This window comes from Amblyomma americanum, chromosome 5 (genome assembly GCF_052857255.1).
Source record: "Amblyomma americanum isolate KBUSLIRL-KWMA chromosome 5, ASM5285725v1, whole genome shotgun sequence".
NCBI classification, from domain to species: domain Eukaryota; kingdom Metazoa; phylum Arthropoda; class Arachnida; order Ixodida; family Ixodidae; genus Amblyomma; species Amblyomma americanum.
In genome coordinates this window covers 180,316,154-180,343,822 of record NC_135501.1, presented here as the reverse complement: position 1 = coordinate 180,343,822, position 27,669 = coordinate 180,316,154, and the positions used below count along the sequence as shown (strand labels likewise).

At 46.5% G+C, this 27,669-nt stretch overlaps 1 protein-coding gene and 1 pseudogene across 2 annotated transcripts; one reads left to right on the top strand and one right to left on the bottom strand.

Moving 5' to 3' along the window:
- Positions 1 to 451: 451 nt before the first annotated feature.
- Positions 452 to 9,134, bottom strand: LOC144133105 (iris pseudogene; annotated as a pseudogene). Its single transcript, XR_013314990.1, has 2 exons — positions 8,650 to 9,134; positions 452 to 1,727 (listed from the first exon to the last, which is right to left on the bottom strand). The product of XR_013314990.1 is annotated as an iris pseudogene (transcript).
- Positions 9,135 to 14,384: 5,250 nt separating this feature from the next.
- LOC144134420 (uncharacterized) lies at positions 14,385 to 26,637 on the top strand. The gene is made up of 4 exons (XM_077667338.1): positions 14,385 to 14,761; positions 18,946 to 20,087; positions 21,856 to 22,004; positions 25,162 to 26,637. Exons 2-4 carry the CDS (start codon positions 18,955 to 18,957, stop codon positions 26,304 to 26,306), a joined length of 2,427 nt encoding a protein of 808 aa, XP_077523464.1. The 5' UTR covers positions 14,385 to 14,761; positions 18,946 to 18,954; the 3' UTR covers positions 26,307 to 26,637.
- Positions 26,638 to 27,669: the final 1,032 nt, after the last annotated feature.

The window sequence follows — 27,669 nt, the reverse complement described above, 5'->3', positions numbered from 1 at the left end:
GGTTAGCCTTGAGGGTAAATTCAGTTGCACATCTTGTAGCACCCAAACCGCTCTGGGCTTCCGCGATTGTTTCTTGAATTTGGTTTCCTTAAAGTTTTTCGGTATGACTTGTAGGTCTTTTTCATTGGAAGTTCCATTGGGTAGCAGCACAACATTTTTCAGGCTCAAACACTATTTTACAAGCACTTCACCCCGGAGAAGGCGAGCATCAAGCCAGAGGAAAGCTTGTGCACATTCCATCAAAGATGAGCACCCGCCGGCACTGGGGATCGAACCGCGCAAATCCTGCATGCGAGCAATTGTTTAGGTTCCTGACACGGAAAAGCGGGAAGTCATCTTTACGAGAACATAAAATGTAACGCGCCCACACTCTCATACCCTCTGCAGCCAAGAAGTGGAGGAAGACACACCAAGGGAATGACAGCAGTAGATGAAAAAAAAATCGGTGTGAGTGTTCTATTTTGCTTCATTTATAAAAAATCATAAAATCGTCCCGGCGGCACGAACAATCTCATCATGGTACAAAAAACTGTTCAACGTTGCGGCAAGTGCAATAAAATTTTGCATGAGTCAGGCAACTTTCAGACATCCAGAACAGATCCCATGCACAGGACGAGGTCTGGGTCACGACTGCGCACGAGAAACATGAATGGTTTGTCTACCACAAGTCGACAACTCTTATCCAGCATATGGGGGGATTTGTTGAAGCTGGGGACAGAGGTTGCAAAGAGCACATCATCGCCTTCCTCGCTGACTTCCATAACGGTTTTGTGGAAAACGTTTTTGTAGAAAAGATTCGCCGCCTCGCTGATGCCAGAAAGGTCAGCGTCCGGAGTGAACAAGTCCTTGATTCCAATCCCCTGCAAGGTCACCTTGAGGTCAACGGCCTGTTCCAACTTGAACTTGGGCAGATACAGCCAGACAGCACCTCGACGTTGGAGATTCTTCAAAAGCCGAGCAAGTTTCGGAGCTGTTAGCCGCTTTTCAAGTGCAAAGAGGTTGTCCTGAGGTTTAATCACAACCATAGAACTCTTGCCACCTCGGTATGGTATCTCTACAGCCCTCACGTTGAGGTCATCGCAGCTAGCCGTTTTGAACTCGCCCATCCTGGTCATTGTGGCGACTTGCTTAACACTCATAAATCCGAAGAAATCGTAACGAATTGTCTTCGTGGGGCTAAATTGGGAGTCCCAAAAGCCTTTAATGTGCACGGCATTAACGAAGATGATATTGGTCAGTGCATCGAGGCTTCCAGGAGCTAGAAAACCTCGCACCTTCGATTCGGTGGCTTCCTCGATCCAGGAGTTGACTCGCTGACGAACGTTCTTGTAGTCTCCCCTGAAGTCAACAGACTCGATCGCGGCTTCGTGTCTGTCCCGGAGGAGGGAGCGGTAGCTGTCCAGGACGGGAAACGCCTGCTCACAGTAAATCCGGTTCACGGAATGCACCTTCACGCCACTGCCAGCAGAGGCACGTTTGGAGAGAACATCACGACAACGACGGTAGAAATTGTCGCTGTCCTGCACCCGCAGAACTGCTGATATTTCTTTGGCAGTGTTTCCCCGCGCACCAGCGACGGCCGTCAAAAGCGCGGCGCATATGCTGAGCGGAGAGTAGACGATGTTTCCACGGCGACTGCCTTGCAAGATGAGCTGCTTGTACAAGTCCACGGAAAAGTCCAAGAGAGGGTTGCCGAGCGGTTTTGAGGCCATTGCTGCTGTTTATACCTGCGGGAAAGGGAAGCAACATTTTTAAACATGACATGCTCGTCAGCAACCAAATATTTTCTTGTGGAAAATAATGCAACGTATATGCACCACAAGCAACGATCTCGGCATGATAGTTGATCAACAGCACGGTTTTAGGCGTCGAGCAAGGAGGGTTCCGAAATCTAGAACCAATTATGGCAAACAGTCATTGTTCCCATATCAAGCTCTTCATATACTGACTAAACATGAATATTTATAAATCGGACAGATAGCCCTGCTAGACCATAAGCATGTGCAAAACTTTTCCTGTGACAACTGGATCTTCACTGTAGAGTCCTCCATATTGTGTTCATTATATTTGTCATGTTTTTTGCAGTATAGTTCTCTTTTGTGTGCAGTGTGTGCTGCTGCTGCGTTACCATTCAATGAACGCTTGAAACGCAATTAGGTTTACTAAATATCCCCTGTGCATGTGATCTCTCCGTAAACTGTGTATATGCGTACTACTGTTTATTCTCGTTTTCCGTTGTCTGATGCACTGTTAGTTTTTTTCTATAGGTCTTAAACCGAGTGAAAACTTAAATTTCTATGTAATATGCCCCCAACTGAATTTTATGAGGACTTACTGTGTGGAAAACTATATTTAGTCTTGGATTATATAGCCCCAATGCTGAAGCCCTTCACCTTCAAGGGTGAAGCCCTTAGTCCAGGGCCCCATTAGCTGCTGCAGTCCGGCTTGCCCGATCGGTCAGTCTTCGCTGATCATCCAGGTCTATGCAGGAAAGAGCGGCTTCCCATTGGGAGAGGGAGGTGTTGGGTAGGGAATTCCGGGTAGGGAGTTTACGGTATTCCCGCGTGGAACGACAAAGGTTTGGGTGTCTTCAACAGGAGGGGCATCGCCCCGTCACTGCGGGGGCACCGCCTTCATCAGGCTGCGTTAGCCTTTGGTCTGTGTTCGCAAGAAATGCCGTGGAAAAGAGAGATTTGATTTAATGCTTGTCGATGTTTGATAAAGATAGCGGAATGTTTGTTCTCATAGTCTTTCCCCTCAGGTATGAGGAAGGAGAAGGACTTCTCAGGAGTACGTTTCAGTGAATGTGCAGCGATAATAAACATTCAACTTTCATATCTGGGGTTAAAAACATGAAAGCCCATCACTAACGCTGACAGCTCAGATAGCCCTTTTGGGGTGAATAAGAGCCGGTAGACGAAGTAGAATTACACCAAATGCCTGGGGATTCTTCAAAGGCCGCGTTTCTAACGGATGCCAGTACATGACAGGAACACGGTATAAACTTCATGTAGAACTCTACACATTAACAATACTTCAATGTCAGTGCAGTCACTAAAAGGGCTTAATTCGGAAATTCAGCACCTTTGCTCTTTCAAGACACATCCGATCACTGCATCCAATGATATCTATGGTGTTACCATCAAGACTCGTCGCTTCTACAGAAGAGCAATAGCGTAGATCGGTCGGATAATTACCGATAACATGCGGCAAATGTGAGGCGCACGTGTCCTGTAAAAGCCCCGTGACATTTCTTGACGTCATGAGTGCGGTAAGCGTCTTGCGTAACAAACTGCAAAGCAGGCGACAATGAGTAAAAGGACTTTGAAATGTACTTGATGGACGTATTCTAATACAACAAATCTGTAGAGGTAGTCTTTGTGAGTATTACGGTTAACTTTTAAAGCTGTGTGTGGACCCTGTATTTTTATTAATTATTATAAACTGGCGAACAGATTAAGGCAACACCTCAGAGCGCTTTCTTAGCCTTCCATCTCCCTGTTACGTTGGGTGGGCAATCTGTACGAGCCTTTTCATTAGGCGTGCGGAATTGGGAGCAGCAGGTTCTCGCCCCGGCAAGTTTGGTTCATTTAAATGCAGGCGGAACAGCTGTAGTTGCATCTCTGTTTGTCCGCGAATTCTGTCCACTTTCCGTCCGTCCACCTAGGCCCCTCCTTTACGACCCAGATAAGTGCAAATCTTGCTTCTGGAACGAGATACAAAAATTGCTTCCTGTTTCTTGTGCTTGTTCACGATATCGCCGAACTGAGCGGGGACAGATACTGGAGCTTTAATATTATCGCCTATAATAATATAATAATATCGCCAGGCAGCGGCAGTCTGGAAGAGATTCCAGTGCGAGTGCACTGGGGGCGCGCGATATACGGGCGTAATCGGGTATTCGACTAGAAGGGGATGAAGCAATGAAACACATAGGGACAAGGATGACAGAAAAAGTTAACGAAAGAAATATGGCACATAATTTATCGAAGCAGGATAGACCGGTTACTTCAATTGCTTCACTTGAGCAACGAGAGTGGGAAAGGGCAGAGAAGAAGGTTCCTAGTGGCACATCAACAGAACCAGATGGTATCCCGATTATGCTAATGAAGAAGCTTGGACCAAAATCCAAGCAAACATTAATACAGGTAGTGAATGAAATGATAGTGGATGGGAAAGTCCCCGATGAATGGCGATTAAGAAGAATGAACATGATATATAAGGGAAAGGGGGACAAAGCTGACGCAAGTAACTACCGTCCCATAACAGTGTGACATCTGTGGTTTACAGGGTGGTGATGCAGATTATAAAGGACCGATTGCAGGCTTGGTTGGAGAACGAGGGTGTGCTAAGGGAGATACAAAATGGGTTCCGGAAACAAAGAAGGTTAGAGAACAATCTGTTTTAATTTACGCAGTGTATAGAGATTGCTGAAAAGGAACACAGGCCCCTATGGCTAGCATTTCTGGATTTTAAGGAAGCCTACGGCAACGTTTTTCAAGAGTATCTGTGGGACATACTGGGCACATCGGATGTGGAAGATGGAGTAATTAATCTTTTAAACGATATATATAAAGGTAACAGAGTGCTTATGAAATGGGCAAAAATGTATCAGAGCCTGTAGAGATACAGCGGGGCATAGGCAAGGATGTCCTCTGTCTCCTTTGTTGTTCATGTTGTACCTGCAAGAGTTGGAGACCAAGCTAGAGAGGAGGGGACTAGGCTTCAATCTTTCTTTTTCAAACAAGGAGAATGGATTAAACAGTCATTACCGGAACTAATATACGCCGATGATATAGTGCTAATGGCTGACAACAAGGAAGATTTACTGAATTTGATAGACATATGCGATACAGAGGGAGATAGATTAGGTTTCAAGTTTAGCAAAGAAAAACCTGCAGTCAGGATATTTAATGATGAGTGCGGCGAGCATAGAATACAGGAGTTCACGCTAGAAGTAGTGGGTGAGTACAAGTATGTTGGGGTGTGGATAAATAACGGTGCTGAGTATCGGACAGAGCATAAAATTATGTAATTAATAAAGCTAGTAGGAATGCAGCTGCCATGAAAAATACGGCACTGTGGAATTACAATAGGTATGAAGTGGTAAGAGGGATGTGGAAGGGGGTGATGGTTCCTTGCCTGACTTTCAGTAATGCGGTCCTGTGCATGAGACCAGATGTTCAAGCAAGGTTAGAAATCAAACAACGCGGCGTAGGGAGGCTAGCTTTTGGGAGCACATGGCAATACACCAAATCAGGGGGTACAGGTGATATGGGATGGGCGTCTTTCGAGAGCAGAGACGCTAGCCGTAAGATAGCATTCGAGGAGCGATTGAGAAAAATTGGGGAAAAGCAGTGGGCTAGGAAAGTTTTCAGATACCCGTATATAAGGAATGTTGACACGAAATGGAGAAAGCGAACTAGAAAATTGACAAGCAAATATCTGGACAGCAGTAGGGGGGCAAATCAGCAATTATCGGTCAAGAAAAAGGTTAAAGAAACAGAGAGCTCTGTGGAAAACAGGGATACTAACGAAATCAGCACTGGGAACATACAGGACTTTTAAGCAGGAAATTGCCAAAGAAAACATCTATGGTAATTGTAGGGGAAGCTCTTTGTTGTTTGAGGCCAGGACGGGAGTTTTGCGGACTAAGACCTATAGAGTCAAGTACTACGAGATAGACACGTTGTGCGTTGCATGCGCAGAGGAGGAGGAAACGGCTGAACACTTGATACTTTCCTGTAAAGGGCCTCACCCTACAGTGGAAAGCAGCGGGGCTGATTTATCCAAGGCATTGGGATTTAAGGACAGTGAAGGAAAAGTAGATTTTAAGCGGGTAGAAGTAACCAAGTGAAGGTTATATGATTGGTGGCTAAAAGCAAGACAGGAGTAAAATTTCATAAGTCATGGCTAGGCGGCTTGAACCACCGCCGATGTAAAGGGTTCAGCATTATCCATCTCTCCATCCATTCATCCATCCATACATCCATCCATCGTGTGAGCGCACGCCTGCCGCTTCGGGACCAATAAGAGCGTGCTCACTGGCGGCGCGAAAGTATGTCCTGTCGCTCCAGATGAAGCGATCATTTCTATAAACATTGTACTCGCTAACTGTGCTACTATGACCTCACACAGTGGTGTCGATATCATTGGGATCTAGCACAAGTGCCGCTATCGATAACCAAGAACGCGAACGGCAGTAACCGGCGAGATCTTTACTCATTGAAGGAAATCGACGGCGCCATCGCCTGAGGAAGCGCCTGCCGAGATATTTCATAACAGAAGACCAGCATGCATTACGTATCATACTTCAACTGTCACAAGCCGTTATTCGCCGCCCTGGGCGACAGTGCAGAGCACAAACATGAATAAAGGCACATTTCCTCAAAAACCGTTTTTCATTTATAGCAACGAAACACAGATTAGCACACATGCGCACCTGGGTTGGGGTAGCCTAGGCGTACCACGAATTGCACTTCTACTTTCTTTTCTGAGTGCGATCGTCATTTATGAGTTAATTTTTTTTAAGTATCAGATACTGCAGGCCAAAATGTGGCTCAAGCAGGAGCGGGATGCACGCAGAAGTCTTGGATTACACGCACTAATAAAAGTATACATGACGATTATGGATTTTTATGGCACAGGTGCACCTATAGTCAAAGAGCGCCATGGCACAAGGTGTCTTGGTCTTCTCAACATGGGGTCAAAGACCCATTTTCCAAGCGTTTCACCCCAGATAAATTGAGCACCAGGACAGGGGAAAGCTTGTACCCATTGTATTACCGGTGGGTACCCGGCGGCACTGGGGATCGAGCCCCGCACCTCCCACATGCGAGGCGGATGCTCAACCACTTGGCCACCGCTGCGGTAATAATATAATATAATAAATGTACACGTCGTACTGCACCTAGAAATGAAGGAAGCACACCTGAACAAACAAAGCAAAACGTCAGAGCAAGGGAACACACTCACATCTCAAGAATCTGTTCAATTCCTTGAAGTACATTTCTAGTTACAATAGCAGCGCATGCATCGTTCCGGTAAGTTACGGTTCTCGGTAAAAAATAAAAAATACGAATATTTAAAACTGTCAGTAAGAGCCAACAAAGAGGCTGGCTTATGCGGATGGCGGCACCTTCTAATTCTGGTGGATGATGGCTGTAAATATGGTTAGAGTTTGAGGCAAAGCGAGCAATGATACAAACTGAATAATAGTTTTATTTTGGCTAGCTATCATCGAGATTCTAAGGTCTTGATTCTAATCTGCATCATTAGTTCAGATGTGGAATAACGCCGCTTATAGCAATTACATTTGAAAGGAACATTTGTAAAGGAGACTTGTAGTTGCTCAAGTTAATATATTTCTTGGTATAAGGATCCCAATCTTCGCATGCGTATCCCAGAAAAGATCTGATTAGCGTGTTATAAGCCGACAATCTAATGACGGAAGGACAGGACCTAAGTCTCTGTCTTAGTGTATACCCAGCTTTCAACGGGCCGATCCAGAAACTTTATCAACGTGGGTTGACCACCTGATGCGATCAGTGATTATTACTCCCAGGTATGTTAAACTGTGACATATCGGGGAGTGCTTTACTGTTTACTGATAGGGAAGCGGACGCTTTTTTATTTATAATACACGTCAATACACTTTTATCGTGACTGGTTGTCATGTCCCAGCGGTCGAGCCAGCTTGAAACGGCATCAAGACTGGAGTTAACTGCGTCCTGATCTTTGGTAGACGGAATAGTCTCGAAGAGCACGCAGTCGTCAGGGTATAATCATTTGCCGACATTTTCATCGATTCGGGTGGTTAGGTCGTTGATATGTATTACAAAAAGAAATGTCCAAGGATGGTTCCCTGTGGAACACCGGAAGCGACGGGGAGGAATTCAGAGTGATGGCCTTCTTAATCGACGAACCGCTGACGCATGCAAAAGTATCGCGATATCGAAGTCATTAATCTATAAGGAATGCCAATGTAGCTCAGTTTGTACGATAAAACTGAATGTGAGGGCCTTTCAAATGCCTTGCTGAAATCAAGAAAGACTGCGCGTATTTGACCAGCGTTATCGTTGAAGGGGAAGACCAGGAACGTCATTTTTAATCGCCGATATATTCGGTGCTCATGAAGCTAGCCTAAAGACTTCTGCGGTGAGGTGAGTTATCGAATACCAATCACTCGTGCGTTCTCCGTAACCTCAGTAAATAAGATTTCATGGCCCTGTTAACTTTCTGTATGGTGCGCCCATTTGGACCTTTGGTGAAAGTGGGCTGCCAGTTGACGAAAGCTTCGTCGAGCTTTCTTACCAGCTCCAAACAGCGACACTCTTCGCTAGAAACTCTAAGAAAAGTTAAATTTCAATTATTAGACGCTGTCTACTGTTCTGCCCTCGATATTTGGATTCAATGATGGCTATCGTGAGAAACGCGCCTGGAATTCGGATATGGCGTTTAGAGTGACAGAGCCCAGCCGAACATATGCCTTTGCGCATGTTTGCCTAAATAATGCTTTTGCATGTCCGCACGTGCCGCTTCATGTTCCGGAGAAAACCGGCACCAACCGGACCAAGTCCCCGCCATCCAGAGAAAAATTTCGTACGATACTATTGATGTAATAATGTTGCACTGGCAAAAAGGTCCTACCTGACAGCGGCTTCCGGCGCGATGTCAGATGTCAACTTCCACAGAGAGCCGGAAGCTTTCACAAGGTGAGCCGCGGGTTGACGCCGCTTTACGATGTGTATCCGGCTCGGACGTGCCCAAATCCAACGTCTCTAGTTACCACCACAAAAGTGCGACCAGGCGTAAACTCAACGCACGTCGATTTCTGTCAAAATGTTGCTGCACCGGCGAGTGAAAACGGAGTACCAGGGGCACTGTCGACGAATATATCACGCTTCAGATGGTGTTAGCACATCTGCAATGGGTCGACAGTGTACGGAATGCTTGCCCCGAACATTCAAGCACCCTTCCAAAAGCATTTTTCAGGCCTACGCCACCACGTCACCGCCGCTGCTCACGTGATTCATGGCACGCTGGCGCCCCTGCCGGCATGCACTGCATATCTGAAGACTGGTACCATACTAAACTTGATATCAAACTTGCAAGCAAGCGTAGTGATGGGCTAGTTAGGGAGGTGGATCTGAGCAACAACACATTTTACAGCGAAGAAACGGAAGACCTCTCATGTGCCAGCCACGATAGTCCGTTTTGCCATATCTGCTTTCTTGTCTATGCACACTGATAACTTCTTTTGTGAATCGTAGCCCTTCATAAACGGCTGTCTATCTTTTGCAGCATTTTATCAAGTTATTCAGCAATGTACGTACCACCCACGCACGAAGACTTACATACTTTCTCGGCTAAAAGGACATGTTCATATAAGTAAAGGTTTTGTTCATTAGGGTTTAATGTCCCAAAGCAACTCAGGCTGCGAGGGACGCCATTGTTAAGGGCTCCGGAAATTTCGACCACCTGGGGTTTCATAACGGGCAATGACATCGCACAGTACACGGGCCTCTAGAATATCGCCTCCATCGAAACTCGACCGCCGTGCCCGCTATCGAACCCGCGTCTTTCGGGTCAGTAGCCGAGCGCCGTAACTACTGAGCCACCGCAGCGGGGCTCATATAATTATAGAGAAGTCTCCAAGTGTCCCAGGAGCACTAATTCGTTCAGCATATCTTTCGTGCTAGTTGGAATCACTGCGTCTGCAAGCAAAGTTATGACTTTCTTTTATGGGTTGTAAAGAGATTTTCCCTTGCTGGGCGTAGGTAGATAAGCCATCTTCCCTCTGCCGGTTATGGAAGAATTGAAGCTCAGGCCACCATTGCTCTCACAGATTTTCGACCTCTACGTCACTGCAATCTCTATTATGAGCAAATCTGTTCGGCAGGATTACAAAACTTGCAACATATATAGTAGGCAATCTTGTCATTGCTGCGTCTCCACTTAGACTCCTTGCCGTAACCCTTCGATGGCTGTCTTTCGCATCAGTCTAAACCGGTATTATTTAATGTGAGGGAGGAGCCTTTTTTTGAAATCCCTTTCGAATAAGCAGCGCTTTATTCGAAACAGAGGTGAGCGGTTTTAAGAATGAACAAGTTAAGACGGCTTGTTCCGCGTCTTGCTAGGCATCATTACGGCAGAAGCTCAGTTTTGCATGTTCCCAGGCAGTGCGCAGCCACAAATTGTCGGATCAGCGCCTCCTCTTTTCTTTCAATGACAAACGCATCATTCGATTATCAATGGGAGCCTTACTTAAGGTGAAAGGTGAGCGCGAACGCAAGACACGAGTACAAGCGGCACACTTACAACTGCTTTATTATTGTTGCGACAGCACATTTATATACACATTGTGCACGTATGCGCAAGCATGGTAACGCATGTTAACGGTCTCCGGAATGGCATGTGCATTTTTTATCGTACTTGCGTTTGCGCGGGGCCATGGATGTATACATACATGCGTTGCTGCAAGAAGAAACTAAGCAGTTAGTGTAGCGCTTGTCCTTGCCTCCTCTTTCTGGGTTGTCTTGTGTTCACCCACCTTTAACTTAAAGAACATCATAAACCGCCAACCGAACTTTTATTGGGAGCCTTCCAGCCGCCTCAATTCATTTAGTTGACCTGACGTGGCGCTATCCAAATGGAGTCACTCTATAGGCGTGGCAGATTGTATAAAAATCTTATAAGCTGCATGCGATTGCTTGCGGCTGTTCCTCTTCACCCGCGTTTGGTCGTACGGCGCCGCCCAAGACGGTACTCTCTCCTACAGCTGTGGTGCAGGCTCAAAGGCAAGCCGAAGGGGGAGAGTAGGAAAGGAGGATAGTAGAGGCCCTTATCGGTCGGCTTGGTCGTATCTCGCTGGCACTGAAAAAACTGAGGAGGTGCTGGTGTGAGCCAAAGGGTGGCGTAACACTACCGAAACAGGGCCTTGGGGCACCATCCTATCAGCATCTGACCAAGATGCTTCACACACTTTCCAGTGCCCAATTTATCGGCGAGGATGAGAGTTCGCATCAGAACTCGCTATCTTTCTTTCGGTCGTTGCTACATCGAGTCGACTGCACGAGATTGCGGTTTCGTGAAAGAACAGGTTTCGTCACTAAACAAGGACAGATTTGGGTCACTTGGCAATTCTTTATCGCGACTGCATCAGTGCAGGCGTGAAGCTGGGCAAAAGTGACAAGCTGAACGAAAACACTCGACGTCCAGGCTTTCAGTGATAACGTATCAAATCCGTCCATGCAGCGTCGACATTCCTGAACAGGGACGCAAGAGCTCTCCGGAAAGCTACCAAACCAAAGGCTAGAAGATGAAATTGGCCCCGCGATTAAGCTGTGCTCCAAGCTTCTAATAGTACAAATGCAAAAAATAATGATACCTGCCACGCGGCCGGGCTGTGCTTTCCTGCCGTGCCGCTCTGCGCAGTGAGGAAGGTTGTCAGACTTGATTTTTTTTTCGATTCGAATCAAATCAAGTAGATTCGCGTTCACAGGACACCTACTAGAACGCTATCTATCCACAGCACCCAACGATAGTTCGGCTACGTTACCCGCGCACTATCGGGCAAACTATTTATTAGCCCCGTTTTATCCGTCTCTCTTTTCTGAAGCACAGTTTTTATCTATTTGCATAAATATTTACTTTATATACTGCGGAGCTGCTTGTCCCTAAGCAGGAGCGAACACACATGCAAAAAAGAAATGATCTGGCATCAAACCAGAGGCAAAACGCTAAGGCGCCCGGGTGCTGTGCGATGTCAGTTCCCGTTAAAGATACCCAGGTGGTCGAAATCATTCCGGAGCCCTCCACTACGGCACTTCTCTCTTCCTTTCTTCGTTCACTCACTCCTTTATCCCTTCCCGTACGGCGCGGTTCAGGTGTCCGCCGATATGTGAGACAGATACGGCGCCATTTCCTTTCCCCAAAAACCAATTATTGTTATCATCAAAACAACACATCCAGAGGAAGAGTAAGAACTAAAGCAAATAATAATAATAATTGGCTTTTTGGGGAAAGGAAATGGCGTAGTATCTGTCTCATATATCGTTGAACACCTTAACCGCGCCGTAAGGGAAGGGATAAAGGAGGGAGTGAAAGAAGAAAGGAAGAAAGAGGTACCGTAGTGGAGGGCTCCGGAATAATTTCGACCACCTGGGGATCTTTAGCGTGCACTGACATCGCACAGCACACTGGCGCCTTAGCGTTTTTCCTCCATAAAAACGCAGCCGAACTAAAGCAAAGAAAAGCCACACACGCTCGTTTCCTTCAAGTTTACAATTTGCGTTTCAACGGAAGGGCTATTGAGAACGTACTTAATTATTAACCATGAGCTGCATTTAGCTCCCATTGTCAGCATACTGATGCGAACCTGCTTACAACAATACCTGTTGATGAGTGCAAGAACAAAATGAAAATTTGAATGTATAGTCTTTGGCGCGATTTATATCGTTAATTTTCTTGCGGTTAAAGCATCAACTAGAACTGGAAATGTGAGGGTTATAATGAGCAAGTAAAATTGCTAAATACGGCTGTGGTAGTTGCGGCTGCAACCTGTTATTGCAGGTTGATCCTGTGTAGCGTATTCGCCAGTTTCCATCTTAAGTTAACATTTCTTCTCCGGGTTTCATTTAGTTCATAATGCAATGTCAAAGAATTCATGACCCTCTGTGAAGGCGGAAAGGACTAAAGGAGGCAGAGAGGCTATCGACATTCAGCGCGGAAATGCCTACAGGAGGAGTAAACCAGTTATCATCCACGCTCTCGCAGAATCTCGCCTCATTTGGAAGTTCGTGTTCAGTCTAAACCAATCACACAAAGTCACTGGTGATCAGGGAAAGTCACGAGGGTCTCTATAGAGTACCGAGGTTTCTAACACGAGATCATTGTCCTTTAAAATAATACCAGCACTCGTCCCCTAATAAAACGTAAGCCATGTTCTGTCACTGCCTATTACTTCGCTAATGATAGCTGCATCGCTTCATACAGCCTACTCGCAGAAACAAAAAAAAAACACTTCAATACGGAGGGTTGTAAAAAAGTTGGAGCAAGTCTAGAAATGGATGATTTGGCGTCTGTCTTCTCAAGAAAACACAGGAGCGTTACGTTCCATTCCTAACCATACATTTGACTTCTTTGCTAGCGTATCCTTGCCCACAAAAAATAATGCGCGATGACGTGAACAGCGACAATGAACGCTACACGAACAATTAGTTTCCAGATAGCGCAATCTAGTGCAAGACACACTGTGGAATGTGGTCTTGTTTCATTGAATACCCTGCGATAATTCCACTTTATCTGTCCTCTCGACCTGGTGTTCCCAAAGTTTCCGTCCGTTTGCTTCACTATAGCATCTAAATGTGACCAAAATTATTTGTGACAGCTTTCTGTTTCTTCTTTATTTGTTTTCGTTTGTTGCACTGGTTGCGTTGGCAACATGCTGCATCCCTTCATGAGTCTGCGACACAATGAAAAAAGAACACAGAGACATTCACGGTGGGAGTCAGCAGCGCGTATATTAACTCGAAAACACAAAGAAACGCCAAGTAAAAACACGTCGCTTGCAATTACTGTTATCTCGAGAACGATAACGGCCTGCCGCATTATCGTCCAAACCTACGAAAAGCAGCGTTTCTGAAATTTGTTTTGCCCCGAAACTGAAGACAACGTCTGCAAATATTTGCGAGCCATGCCGCCTACGAAGCATACGACGAGGTTCCGCTGGCACCGATCCTTTCTTCACTGGCTCGCTTTATTGCCACAGGATGGTCTGATTGAGTTTGTGAAAATAAGGGTTGGTTGAATGCACGTGAAAGAAGGAAAGGAGCTTTAGGAGCATGAATAAGGGAGGAAAAGTTGCAAAGAAAAAGAACAGCTGTAGATAGGGTCTCCTGACCAATTTCTACCATCTGAGGCGCGTCCACACGCACTGGTGTTGCGCAGCAGATGGGCGTTTTCGGGGCTAGCTTCAACAAGGATGCACCCGTCTCAACCGGGATTCGAACACGCAACCTCGCTGTCAGCGCCCGAACGGCAAATACACTGAAGAAAAAGTGCTGGGGGAGTTGGTTCAAAATTCCACTACGAAATGGCGCCAAAACGTAAACTAAAAATAAAGCTAACGCACACATAATGCATTCCTAAGTGCTATTTGAGTAAATTAGCTACAATAGAGTGCAACAGCCACCGCACAAAGACTGAATCCGTGAAAATCGCCGACAGGGATCGTTCGGCGCTGACAAGGCACGCGAATAGAAACAAGACAACTCCTAGGGAACGCGGGCGTCAGGCTGCCTTGGAGCTAGGAGACATGTTAGGTGCACCATGTCCCTAGGGGGCGTTGCCATTCCCGAGCCGTCTGTCTATAAACTCAGTGGGTAAACGCCGTGCCTCCACTGCGCTTTGTACCGTTGTTTTTCCCGACTCCATTGTGAATTTCCACGGGACAGTGAAATAGTCTGCGAGCGCAACTGATTTGAAGAGATAACTGTTGCAACTGGGAATGATATCAGCACTCGGCGGTCAGGTATTCTTCGCAGCGGAAGTCAAAGCCGACTAAATAATGTCCTAGATCGATCAACGGTGGACATACTAGATAAAAGCAAAGAGGCTTCTCGCTTTCGACACGTGTGCGTAAGAGTCCCTCGTCGCTTGACATCGACCGACTCTCACCGCCCCCAAACTCACTGGCTTCGCCTGGGTGCTGCTCGTACGGGACGTCTTCTGCCGGCGCTTTAAGAACCGCTGTCGAAAGGTGCGTTGCGTTTTATGATTAACCCGAGTAGTTTAGTCGCGGCTTCCGATGAAGTGACATTGTGTAATGCGCGTACATTTCATGCTTATTATGAACAGGAGAGAGTATTTATGTACTAAGAAAAGACAGAGCGAGCTATGATTATCCGGCCTGTTCTTCATCGCGGCTTGCAAGCACAAGCAAACACGAAGCTCACGTCTGTTTATCGGCCTGAGTTCTTGAAATAGAGCAGACAAGTGCACGTCAGTGGCCGGTTTGGGGCAAAAAGCGGGAACTTTTTACAACGAGAGCTGCGTTGAAGACAGTATATGCGGTGAACAGAATTGTTCGGCCGCGTACTTTACTGCATCTTTCTCTCTTATTTTTCGTCTGTTAATCTCATAGTATCCCATATTCTCTTCCGTTAATCTAGTCCCAACATACTGTTCATCGTATGTGATGTATCGCCTCTAAAAAAGCGGCCTGACTTGCACCCCGATCGCCGTATATGACCATACTATACGTCCAACAAGTGTTCCTTGCGCTTTATTTTAATTCGATGTGATCCGTGTCGGGTAGTCGGTCTTAACTCAAAGGCGTAATGTCGCCGTTCTTGAAATCTGTACGAGTTCTTACTTCTGTCGGGTGTTCTCACATGCCTTCCTTTGCCTGTCTCTCCTGGTAAGTTTAGAATGAGGCTGAAATGTACGGGCAATTATGAAAGTCCTGAGGCCGCTTCCGGCGGAGGGACCGAAAGGGTCGTTTGTTTTCTTCACTGTATTTCAAAATTTCTATAGAGCCTGAATTCCGACAGCAGCTCGCAGAGCTAGTCTTATTTAATAATCTCCTTCTTCAGTTCGTGCTCTGTTCGGATCGCAGAAATTGACGCAGCCGCGTTCCGGAACCTTGGTGTGACAACGTACAGGCAATGGTAGATTAGGACATAACGCAAAAAGAAAGTAGAGTATAGCGCGGCTCTTTCTGGGGTTCTTAGTGAGTGCAGCACACTTCAAGAAACTCGTGTGAGCCAGATACATTACGTATGATGTAAAGATCGGATAGGTGTGAGGTCTCTCCGGAATGGCTGCAACAAATTCCTGGAAGCATGTTCTGTCAGTGGTAAAGAAAGGCTACGCTTCACATGACACGCGTTCAATACGCGCATGGCTGGGGGCATGTTCTGTCAGTGGTAAAGAAAGGCTACGCTTCACATGACACGCGTTCAATACGCGCATGGCTGGGGGTACAGTGATTCAGTACATCAACCGCGCTTATTGTTCAAGTGGGTATGCTCTGGGCTCAATGTTCAGTCATGCGTACACCGGAAAAGGGTGCAGATGCGACCGTGATTCCGTCTGGTGACGATTCTGTGTGCGCGGCGGCGTGAAGGAATGGAGATTATTTGCATGGCGCATCAACAGGCGCAGTATCCCACGTGTCCATATTTCCGGCCCAAATGCTGCCGTGTCCGGACGGCACCTTGACAACTGCGCCGCATGTGCATTTGCAGGATTTGCGTAGTACAGGTACCTCCAGTATGAAAGGCAACGCATTATACCCATTCAACTAGTGATTACTTCGTAAGTATGTGTGGAAAAATGATAGGCCTAACGTCAAGAGATCGGAAGCGGGCAGAGTAGGTGAGGGAACAAACGCATGTTAGTGACAACCTTGTTGAAATCAAAAGGAAGAAACAGTCTTGGGCAGGGCATGCAATGCGAAGGCACGGTAACCGCTGGTCCTTAAGGATTAACTGACTGAAATGCAAGAGAAAGCAAGCGCAGAAGGGGGCGGCATAAGGTTAGGAGAATGATGAGATTAGAAGTTTGCAGGCATAGGGTGGGCGCAGCTGGCAAAGGACAGGGTTAATTGGGGACACATGGGAGAGGCCTTTGCCCTGCAGTGGGCGTAGTCAGGCTGATGATGATGATGTGTGAGAAACGCACAACTTGCTTTTTCATACTTGGGTTTTCTTTCTCGGCGCATAAGGTTCGAAAGTCATGTTCTCCTTTAGTGTTGAAATAACCACAATATTCGTCATTTTATTCAAACCGATTGTTCCCTTTCATATTGTAAGTCCCTGAATATGCAGCACTAGAGTAAGCTCACACGAACAGTGAGAATAAGTGACCACCTGCATGTCCAACAACCATTATCTCTTGCTTTTGTACATTCCCTTCTCACAAACGAACCCTATCCGTACACTTTCATGACATATGTTTTACTCAGCCAAAATTTCTGCGTCGTTCAAATATAAGCCAAAAGGACGGGCCACGGCTTTCTGTACACCCCTGTTCAGCTTGCAGCAAAGTGAGCTAAGAAAGCAGGTATTACACAAAGAACATATCACGTCCTGCTACGTTTTTTGTTCATTAATATCATGCACACTGAAAAAGTAGTGCCGATAAAAATCTGGCGGGATGATCTAATATTGCAAAAAATGAATTTTTGCACGCGGGAACCAATCCATGCACTTCGCATTCATTTCGCACCATCATTCACATCCCGAATATGGGTAAAGTTTTAATTATTTTACATTTAAACTTTGACTCAATATGCGCACAGGACTAGCCTCAAACGTTACAAATGCTCCTTAGCTCGTAGATATATTCGTCACCCATCATCCTCAGTATCTCTAACAAAGCTCCACCAACGCCACCTGTATTAAAAGGAGCGTACACCGGAGAAAGAGAAGCCAGTAAATTCTTCTCTAATTCTGTAAAGGCGAAGAAAAATGTTCCAATTTTAATGACTCCCAAAGTCATTCTCCAACTCATAGCGGTTTTCATAAGCATTCGGTGGCATTAGCGCACTCTCAGTTTATTTTGACGACGCAGGATGCATAATTTTACCTCAATTATTTGTGGGCAGCATTTCTCAAAGTAGTCCGTTGGTTCCATTAAGATTCCATACCGTCCACAAAGAATGTATATCGTCCACGTAGTATACATGCCGTACATCCGGGCTCCGCCTCTCTCGGATTGTTGTCTACGAGAAGAATTTCTAGTTGTCTCCAAGGCGTGAGTCCTACCACAACTCGCATTTTACGTTGCATCTACGCCACTCTCTGACAATGCAACGAGGCTGTTAGCTCAACTCTCATCTGTTAAAATTCTTTCGACACTGTATATAGGTGGGTCGAGCACCAGTGCTATATAGTGCAAACATGGTCACATGGGTGTCTTGAGTGGTACTTTCCCCAAGCAGCACAGGTAATTGGCCCAAATATTGAAAATGTATTGGCAAACGCTGGTCCTACAGAGGACCAGTGGAAGCCTCCTTTTACAATATTGGGCCAATTGCCTGTGCTGCTTGGTTTAGTGCTGATGTATACTTTGACACTCCTGATTTCGCGCCTTGAATCTTGAACTTCATGCGCGAATAATTTTTCCTCGCGTCGAGTTCGTTTTCGTGCTACGTTCACTCAGTCGGCGATCTGGAGCAAGTTTTCTTTCTCCTCAAAACCGAAAAGCGTGTTTCAATCGGCGGTTTGGATTTAGATCCTGAGATCTGATTGAATCGCAACAGCATGGTCCCCAGACTCCCTTTCTTGCACGAATGAGTCACATAGCAACGATGTAATCAGCAAAGAAGTCAAGTCGCGTCCTTGGGTGCATGAATGACCATCTGTAAAACAGGCGGATGCGATCAGCACTTCCTCAAATATTCAGCGCTGTTAAGCTACGTATGGCAACGTATGACCTGCCTCCTTGAGCCTGTAAATCGAAAAGGAGCCTTCATATATTTAAGGCCTTTCTCAAAGCCGTCACAAACTACAGCCACCTAAATTTCTTGACAGTAGACGGAGGCTACGAGAGCTCAAGTAAATGTTGGTGACATGAACTTTCCTTCCTGATGTTCCCATTCATGATTATAAGATTAGCTGTCTTTTTACCTCTGCATGACCCTTGTAACGCAGTGCCGCCGCGTATCCCCGCGTAATTTTTTTTAATTACGCAAATATGCCATTCGGCATAAGATACTTAAATATATGTACATGGGCAGTTCACATATGTGTCAGTTCACAGCCACAGCCGGCGAGGTATTCCTCATCCGAATTACGTGATGAGAGCTCCTTTCTCAGGTACAATTACTCAGTGGCCGGCAATTCCTTTTAAAAGAATTCTCAAGAAAAGCGTTGGGGTTCGCTTAAAAAAAGCAGTATGTGATAAACTAAAAAATACTATGATTTCACTTCTTTACAGACTTCAAGCATGGCCGCCAACCCGCTCAGTGACTCCGTCCTCAAGTTCTCGGTAGATCTGTACAAGCAGCTCGTATCAGAAAACAGCCAGCATGGGAACATCTTCTGTTCTCCGTTCAGCATATCGGCAGCGCTAGCAATGGCCCTGGGCGGGGCACGCAGTAACACCGCCAAGGAATTGTCCGGAGTTCTTCGTGTGGACAGCGACGCCATACACAGCCACTTTTCGGGCTTCTTCTCAAAGCTTCCTGCCTACGCTGAGAACGTGAAGCTACACATCGCTAACCGAATGTACTGCGAGCAGACTTATCCAGTCCTGGAGAGCTACTTGTCGCTGCTTAAGGACAATTACGAAGCCACGATTGAGTCCGTTGACTTCAGGAACAACTCTGAGAGTGTTCGAAAGCAGGTGAACGCCTGGGTCGAGAAAGCCACAGAATCAAAGATCAAAGACCTCTTGCCAAGCGGGAGTGTAGACGCTCTAACCACCCTGATCCTCGTAAATGCGATTTATTTCAAGGGACTTTGGAAATCACAGTTCAATGCCAGGGCAACACGAAGTTCAGATTTCCATCTTGACGCTAAGAACAAGAAACAAGTTGATACGATGTATCAAAGGGGCAGTTTTAAGATGGCCACCTGCGACCACCTCGATGTCACTGCTTTGGAGGTACCGTACCAAGGTGGCAAGACCTCCATGGTCGTGCTTTTGCCCAACGACATTGAAGGATTGTCCAAGCTGGAAGAGCGACTAACAGGCCTGAAGCTTAAAAACGTTTTCGACAAGCTCCGTAGTCGGTCTAATGTCGAGTTGTACCTTCCAAAGTTCAAACTCGAACATGCAATCGGTCTTAAGAAGACCTTGCAAGCCATGGGAATCAAGGACTTCTTCTCGCCCAACGCAGACCTCTCGGCAATCAGCGAGGCAGGAGATCTGGTGGCTACCGATGTTGTGCACAAGGCTTTTGTTGAAGTCAACGAAGAAGGCACAGAAGCAGCGGCCGCTACTGCAGTTGTTATGATGTGTCGCTCTGCAGCCATGCCGATGATGACGCATAAATTTGTAGTCGACCATCCGTTCATGTTCCTCATCCGCTGCCATGACCCAGAAGTCATACTTTTCATGGGCACCATCCGCGAACTGTAAACTGAAACAGCAAACAGAAAATTCCTTGTAGAGGCACGAACTGTAGTTGACGTCCTTTACTTTATCTTTTGAAGACCGACATGACTGTCATGATCGTTGGGCTAAAGCGTCATTCATGATTTATTGAATTATGTCCGCAATAAAGTATGACTGCGTCACAATAAAATTTACTGCGCAATTGTGTTCAGTAGTAATTACTAAGGTTTTTCGCTTAATGCGGTTTTATCGGTTTCTGCTCCAGTACCGAATCAATCACTGATCAGCCTTTCATGCGCCTCATACGCAGGTGTTATGCAGTGGCCGTTCTACTGGTCTCTTTTCTTACGTCCAGTTCTGAGCTGTGAGAAGACACAGGCGTTGTTTCTACTACTGCAATATTTGTTGACTGTTATGTTTTTTAATGTTTCTGCTTTAACTTCTGCCCAAGCCCGATGTGTGACATAAGCTTTTTGCTTCGCAGTTTTGTTGATATCAACGAGGAGGTTTGTTTCTGTCACTGTTACGTGACTCTTAAAGTATTTGGTGTGTGATTTTGTTCTACAAATAAAAGGAAACAAGCCCTCTAGTACAGATATGTGTGTGGACAAAGCTGCATTGTCTGGTGCGAATAGCAGCGGCACTGGATTAACTGCGAACAATGTTTTGTTTCTGTCTCGTTGTCAGCAAAATTTTGCGTTTTTGAAGAAGCGTAAAAACATCGAATGAATGCTATAATTCGCATTGTAACCACTTGGACAAAACATTTGTTCCACATTGTAGTCCGGGAATGCAAACGCACACACTACCACGAAAGACATTTATAGTTCCGCTTCCGAAACAACGCCCGTAAGACAGGACGGTGAGCGCTATATCGTCCAGTTATCCTCCACAGTGGCTTGGCCGCATTAGCGATTGGCTGCTGGGCCCAAGTACGACGGATCGAATCCCATCCGCAGCACCCGCATTTTTCAAAACTGCCCGTGCAATGTCAGCGCACGTTAAGAAAACCTAGATAGCTGAAATTGCTTTCGATCCCTCCACCGTACTGAGTCTCTCACAGCTCAAGTGCAGGTTTATCATGGTAAGCCCCTTTGCCATAACTTGCTATAATTGTATTGTCCAATCTCCTTTTCATTCTGAACACTCTCAGTTATGAAACGCTATCTGGTCCAACTGTAGCCAGTTTTCGGAGCCTGAAAGAGCAAATCTCACGATAGCCGGCATAATGCAGACTCCAAATCGCCTCTTTCAGGGCAATAAGAAAGACTAAACAAACTCCGTTCGACAGCACTTTCAAACAAGTGCCTTAGTAGCCCTGCCTATAACGAACAAAGTCGTCGATATTTACCAATGTCAAACAATCAGGTCGCCTTCTGTACAATTCGACTCAAAAATGGCGCGGATTAGAACCCCTAGGGAACCATAGGGAACCTATGCGGCCACTATGGCAAGCAGGGAATCCGGATCCCTGTTGGAGTGTCGCTGTCTCGGGTCACGGTCGTTGGTTCGAGCGGCTTCCGATGGGCGTCGCTAGTGCCGTGGTTCTTGCCGCTTGAGTGTCGCAAGCGAAGGCAACGTCGACAACGTCGGCTCGAGCCGCGCCGTCTGCGTCGGGCTTTGTTTTGTAGCTGCTGTCGCTTTTTTTTTTTTCACCTCCATCGGAATGCCGATGTGCACGGCGCTGCCTGTGACCTGACGTCACGCGCGTAAAACCCACGCTTGCACTTGGTAGCCCAACACGTGCGACGGATGACGGAACTGCCTTGCCTAGCGTTGCTGCTGACTGGACAAGCCGGGTGAGGCCTATGCTCGCTTGTTTTCGACGCGTTCAAGAACCGGCCGGTCGTCGGGAGAAGGCGCCAAGTCTGGTTTTGATTTCGTTCCGCCGGTCGTAAAGCAGGATATCTCGCTGTCGTCGTGGGAACCTCGTTCAGGCTTGTACACGTTTTCTGTTCACCTGCGTCGTTCTCTGTGCTATTTATTTTTATGTATATTCCCGTAAAGTTGATTTCTCACTTTGTAATCAAAGAAACGTGCGGCTTTACAACCACTGCTGCATTATTCACGCTCTTCGATCTTCCTTCGTCCCGTGTATTCGCGAAGTTTGTTAAGCACAGATATCAGTTATGAAAACAAACTGCATAGTGCCCATTTCTGAACCCGATCATTGCTACACCAAACTTTTTAATTACCTATTAAGCAAGGATCTGCTTGCCGTACGAGGGAATGAATAACGATATGGATAATTTTCCCCCTTTTGTGGCAGAAAGTAGAACTTTCCTTGTAGCACGAGAAAGTGATGCGTACGAAAATATGCATGAAAGTATATATAATGGACAATTGTGTTTATTTGCATTAGTACGTCAATGGACTGCACCGTCACAACTAAACTTTTTGTCAATCAAACTCGGGATTTGAACCACTGTGAAGACGAAGGACTAGAGTCACTGTCACCGATTAGTAGTCTGAGCCGTATCGATACCCGACTGCGCGAGTTGCAGCTGGCTTACGCCATTATCAAGCTAGGAAGATAGTTTTTCTGTCTGAATCTAAAGCATGCCAGATATACAGCGACTTGTATTTTATACTGAGCCACAGGGCCCTCTGTAAACGCACAAATGCTCCTAATTCCAATCACATTATTACTAACCGGATAGTGCATGCAAGCATGACATGATAACAGGGTTGAACGAATTCGAAACACTTGCAAGCTTACGCCTTGCTAGCGAATAGTTTGTTGCCCGTTGGTGTGCGTCGTTTAAAAAGATATTTAGAACATAAGCTAAGTAGTTTTTGGAAGAACAGTTCGAAACTATACTGCTTTCTTCTCGTTGCCGTTCATTTGTATCGGAATCAAGGGTGCACTCGTCTCATTGTCTAGTACGAACATTCCAAGCAGTAACAGCACAAGCTGCGAAGAGAACAAAGTGTCTACAAAAAAGTGTGTAAATGCGCATCCATATTGTATATGTTTAATACAAGGACAAAGAATAAACGCAGTATGATCACATGTGAGAGTGCAGTGCTCATCACCTGCGCCTATAAACGTATAGAACACGTTCATCGCACCGAAAAACTTTTACGGAGTCCTCACGAGGGCCACCCGGTTTAAACTCTTAGCACCAAATGCAGATCTCGTAGTCCCAAGAGGCAAAGTGCAGTATTTGCAATCTTAAGTGTTCGGTTCTGGTTGCTCACAAATATAAGTGATGGACTTCTGAAGCGCGAATTTGCACCAGTGCAAAATCGCGCTTCAGTAGCTTGCAACCTACAACAACCAATGCTGCGAGCTTCTCATAATTTCCTTTATCAACATTTAGTTTCTGTATTATTTTCCGTATCTCTTGCTCCAGGACCCTGCCGGCGTATGTCCCTGAAAATAGCTTCACTTAGCGCGAAGCATAAAAAACCCTATCGCGTCTATACTACATTGACCAGGGTATAGAGCGTTGCAGGGAGCACGGCATAAAATTCACAGGGACACCTGCTTAGATTATGTGTTGGCAGTTCAACAGGGTTAAAAGCTGTTGCTGCCCTTACCGTAAGTGATGTCATTTCCGGTCTGTTGAAGTCACATGCATTCAGCCCGCAAGAATTATTCGGTCTGCAGGTGTCAACCTCTCTCCAGCCAATGGGCAATTTCATGACCCGCGTCTTTCGGGCCAGCAGCCGAGCATCATAATCACCGAGCCTCCGCGGCGGCTGTCTCAGATAGCTGCAGAAATAAAATAAATACTGCCGCGACTTTGTTTCGAACACACGGCGGCGCGAACAGATCAGTTTCGATGGCCATTGCAGGAGAGCACTATGCTATCGCCGCAACCGATCACTGCTTGTGTTAAACTGCCACACTCTAGCGCTGTGCATTGCACATAGTCGTCTTCATCAACTTCCATCTGTACGCAAAAAGTCGCGTAAAGAAAGGAAATGCGTAGAGCTGGCTCATTGGGTCAGTGGACACCTAAATCGGACTTCGAGCTGCGTTTCGGTGGTGACAGAGAAATGTGCGTTGCTCGCGTTCGCGTTGATCGCGTTTTGCCACAAACGCGGGATTGGAGCAAGTTTACCCGCCGCGGTGGCTCAGTGGTAATGACTCTCGGCTACTGATCCGGAGTACCCGGGTTCGAACCCGACCGTGGCGGCCGCGTTTCGATGGAGGCGAAACGCTAGGGCGCCCGTGGGCTGTGCGATGTCAGTGCACGTTAAAGATCCCAAGGTAGTCGAAATTATTCCGGAGCCCTCCACTACGACACCTCTATCTTCCTTTCTCCTCTTAGTCCCTCCTTTAACCGTTTCCTTACAACGTGGTTCAGGTGTCCGCCGAGATGTGAGACAGATACTGCGCCATTTCCTTTCCTCAAAGACCGATTTTCAATTCAATAGGCCGCCTGCGTTCATTGGGTTTATTGGCGTTGGCGTTGACAACGTATAAAACTCCGTTGATTTTGCGCAAAGTAAAGGTGCATAACTGGCTCCCTGGGTCATTGGACACCTCAATCGCTCCTTGAAGTACATAGCGGTGGTGTCCACCTGCAGAAAAATTGCTTTCGGAGAATATTTCGTTCTTAGCAATGCTAAACCGTCAGTAATATTGCTCCTGCAGCTGGTTATCATCCGCCGCGGTTGCTCAGTGGTTAGGACGCTCGGCTACTGATCCGGAGTTCCCGGGTTCGAACCCGACCGCGGCGGCTGCGTTTTTATGGGGGCAAAACGCTAAGGCTGCCGTGTGCTGTGCGATGTCAGTGCACGTTAACAATCCCCAGGCGGTAGAAATTATTCCGGAGTCCTCCACTACGGCACCTCTTTCCTGCTTTCTTCTTTCCCTCCCTCATTTATCCCTTCCCTTACGGCGCGGTTCAGGTGTCCGCCGATATATGAGACAGATACTGCGCCATTTCCTTCCCCAAAAACCAATTATTATTATTATTATTGGCTTGTTATCCCATGGATAAATAAGAACTAGACCGCTTTACTGCGTTAACTACGTTCTCACGATAAAGCGTTTCGCCTCACAAAGTTGTCAACACAATCAAGAACATTGACTAACAGAACGAGCTTACTAACAACAATGTCTGCATTTTTTTATTACAGACACTGCAAGGATGGCTGCCAACCCGCTCGGTGACTCCATCCTGAGCTTCTCTGTAGACCTGCACAAGTATCTATCACAAAACAGCCAGCATGGGAACGTTTTCTACTCGCCATTCAGCATATCAGCCGCTTTATCAATGGCCTTGAGCGGAGCACGTAACAAAACTGCTGAGGAACTGTCCGCAGTTCTTCGGATGGACAGCAACATCGTACACAACCATTTTGCCGGTTTTTTCTCTAAACTTCCGGGCTACGCTCAGGACGTGAGGCTGCACATCGCTAACCGCATGTACTGCGAACAGACTTATCCGGTCCTAGACAACTACTTGTCACTTCTGAAGGACAATTACGAAGCAACGATAGAGTCTGTCGACTTCAAGAACAACTACGAAAGTGTTCGAAAGCAGATAAATTCCTGGGTCGAGACAGCCACCCAATCAAAGATCACAGACCTTCTGCCTAATGGGTGCGTAAACGACCTGACCACTTTGATCCTCGTGAATGCGATCTACTTCAAAGGGCTTTGGAAATCACAGTTCAACGCCACGTCTACACGTCGTTCTGATTTCCATCTTGACGCGAAGAACAAAACGAAAGTCCAGATGATGTACCAGAAGGACACTTACAGGATGAGCGGATCCTTTGATCTCGACGCCACTGCCTTGGAGATACCGTACCAAGGCGGGAAGACGTCCATGGTTGTGCTCTTGCCCAACGATGTTGAAGGACTGTCCAAGCTTGAAGAGCGACTAACAGCCCTTCAACTTAAAAGCGTCTTAGGATACCTCCACAGTCTATCCAACGTGGAGCTGTACCTACCCAAGTTCAGATTTGAACAGACAGTCTTCCTCAGGTCGGCATTGCAAGCCATGGGAATCAACGAGTTCTTCGCACCAAACGCTGACCTTTCAGGCATCAGTGAGGTAGGAAATCTGGTGCCCACCGATGTGGTGCACAAGGCTTTTGTGGAAGTCAACGAAGAAGGCACCGAAGCGGCCGCCGCTACTGCTACTGTTGCGATGTTTGGTTCGGCCCCTTCGCCGGTGATCCACCGTAAATTTGTAGTCGACCACCCATTTATGTTTCTCATTTGCAGCCATGACCCGGATGTCGTACTTTTCATGGGCTCTGTCCGCACACTGTAAACAGATTCTGGGCGCACAAGACATGCTTTGATGAGCATGGAGTGTGATTGGAGCGTTGCCGACTTACTGTGTTTGGAACGCAGAATGGATAAACGCATTTGCTTTGTTATCGTTAAATTCAACGTGTCAGAAATGAAACTGTGATTAAAATGCGAATTATCACCGCAATCCATGTTTCCGATGTGCGTAGTTTGGCGTTGGCGTAAGGTGTCACAGCTCTTTGTTACTGTATCGACTTCGCCGATGATCACGTGGTGATGGGCCTTATACACGGGCCTTATTCAACGTGTCAGCAATGAAACTGTGATTAAAAGGCGAATTATCACCGCAATTCATGTGTCCGATGTGTAGTTTGGTGTGAGGTGAGTGTGACAGCTCTTTTTTACTGTATCGACTTGGCCACTGATCACGTGCACGGTGATAGGCCTTATACGCGGGCCTTATCCAGAGGCCGCTCATTTTATAACATTCGTTCGGTAGCTAGGTGTGAAAAGCCCAGAGTGCGTAAGTGGCTACGAATGAAAGGCCTCGTTAGCTGTCTCAATTTGAGTGCTGCCCTGAACCGCTCTCTCGCGTGGTGGCGCTGTTAGCCAACTCGGAGTTGTTGCCGAACAGATTTCCTTACGATGGAGATGGCATTTAAGGAGAGGTTATTGGCGGCCTGCCAAAAAAATTCTGCCAAAACTGGCACTGGAAATATGGCTTCTCTAATTAAGCCCCGCGCAAAAAAAAAAATCTTTCCGACGCATAAAATATTGTCCTTAGTTTGCTTTCCCTTTCGCTGATTCGATCTAGCGCAAAAGGTAAGTGGATTTAATGACTGATCCAGGCAGTTTCGGGACCTATCTTTCAATAAATGAGCATGACCTGCAGTGTGGCTCAAGAAAGATGACACTCTTCGCGCGTGCATTATAATTGCTGAAAAAATTGATAAAATATAGCAAAAGAGAGAGCAATCTGTCAAGCGCTTTGATGCATAGAGATGATACGAGTGCGAATAGATAAGCTGGTAGATATGGCAAAGCAGACCACCGCGCATGACAAGTCGTCCGTTTCTTTGCTGTGAAGTGCGTTGTAGCTCAGATTCGCCGCCCTAACTATAGCCCACATGTCCACGCAAGCTTGAAAACAGTTTTGTTGTAGGATATCAATATTCGGGAACACACTGAAATGGCGCTTGGCGCGCTAACCTGCCGGAAGTCACATGACCGGCGCCAGTGACGTGGTAGCGCGCGCCTAGAAAATGCTTTTGTGAGGCTCCTTATTTTTTGATAAATCTTTCCGTACACTTTGGGCGCATTACAGAAGTGATAACGCTATCTGAAAAGGTTATAACATTCGTCGGCCGTGCCCCTGGTGCTCC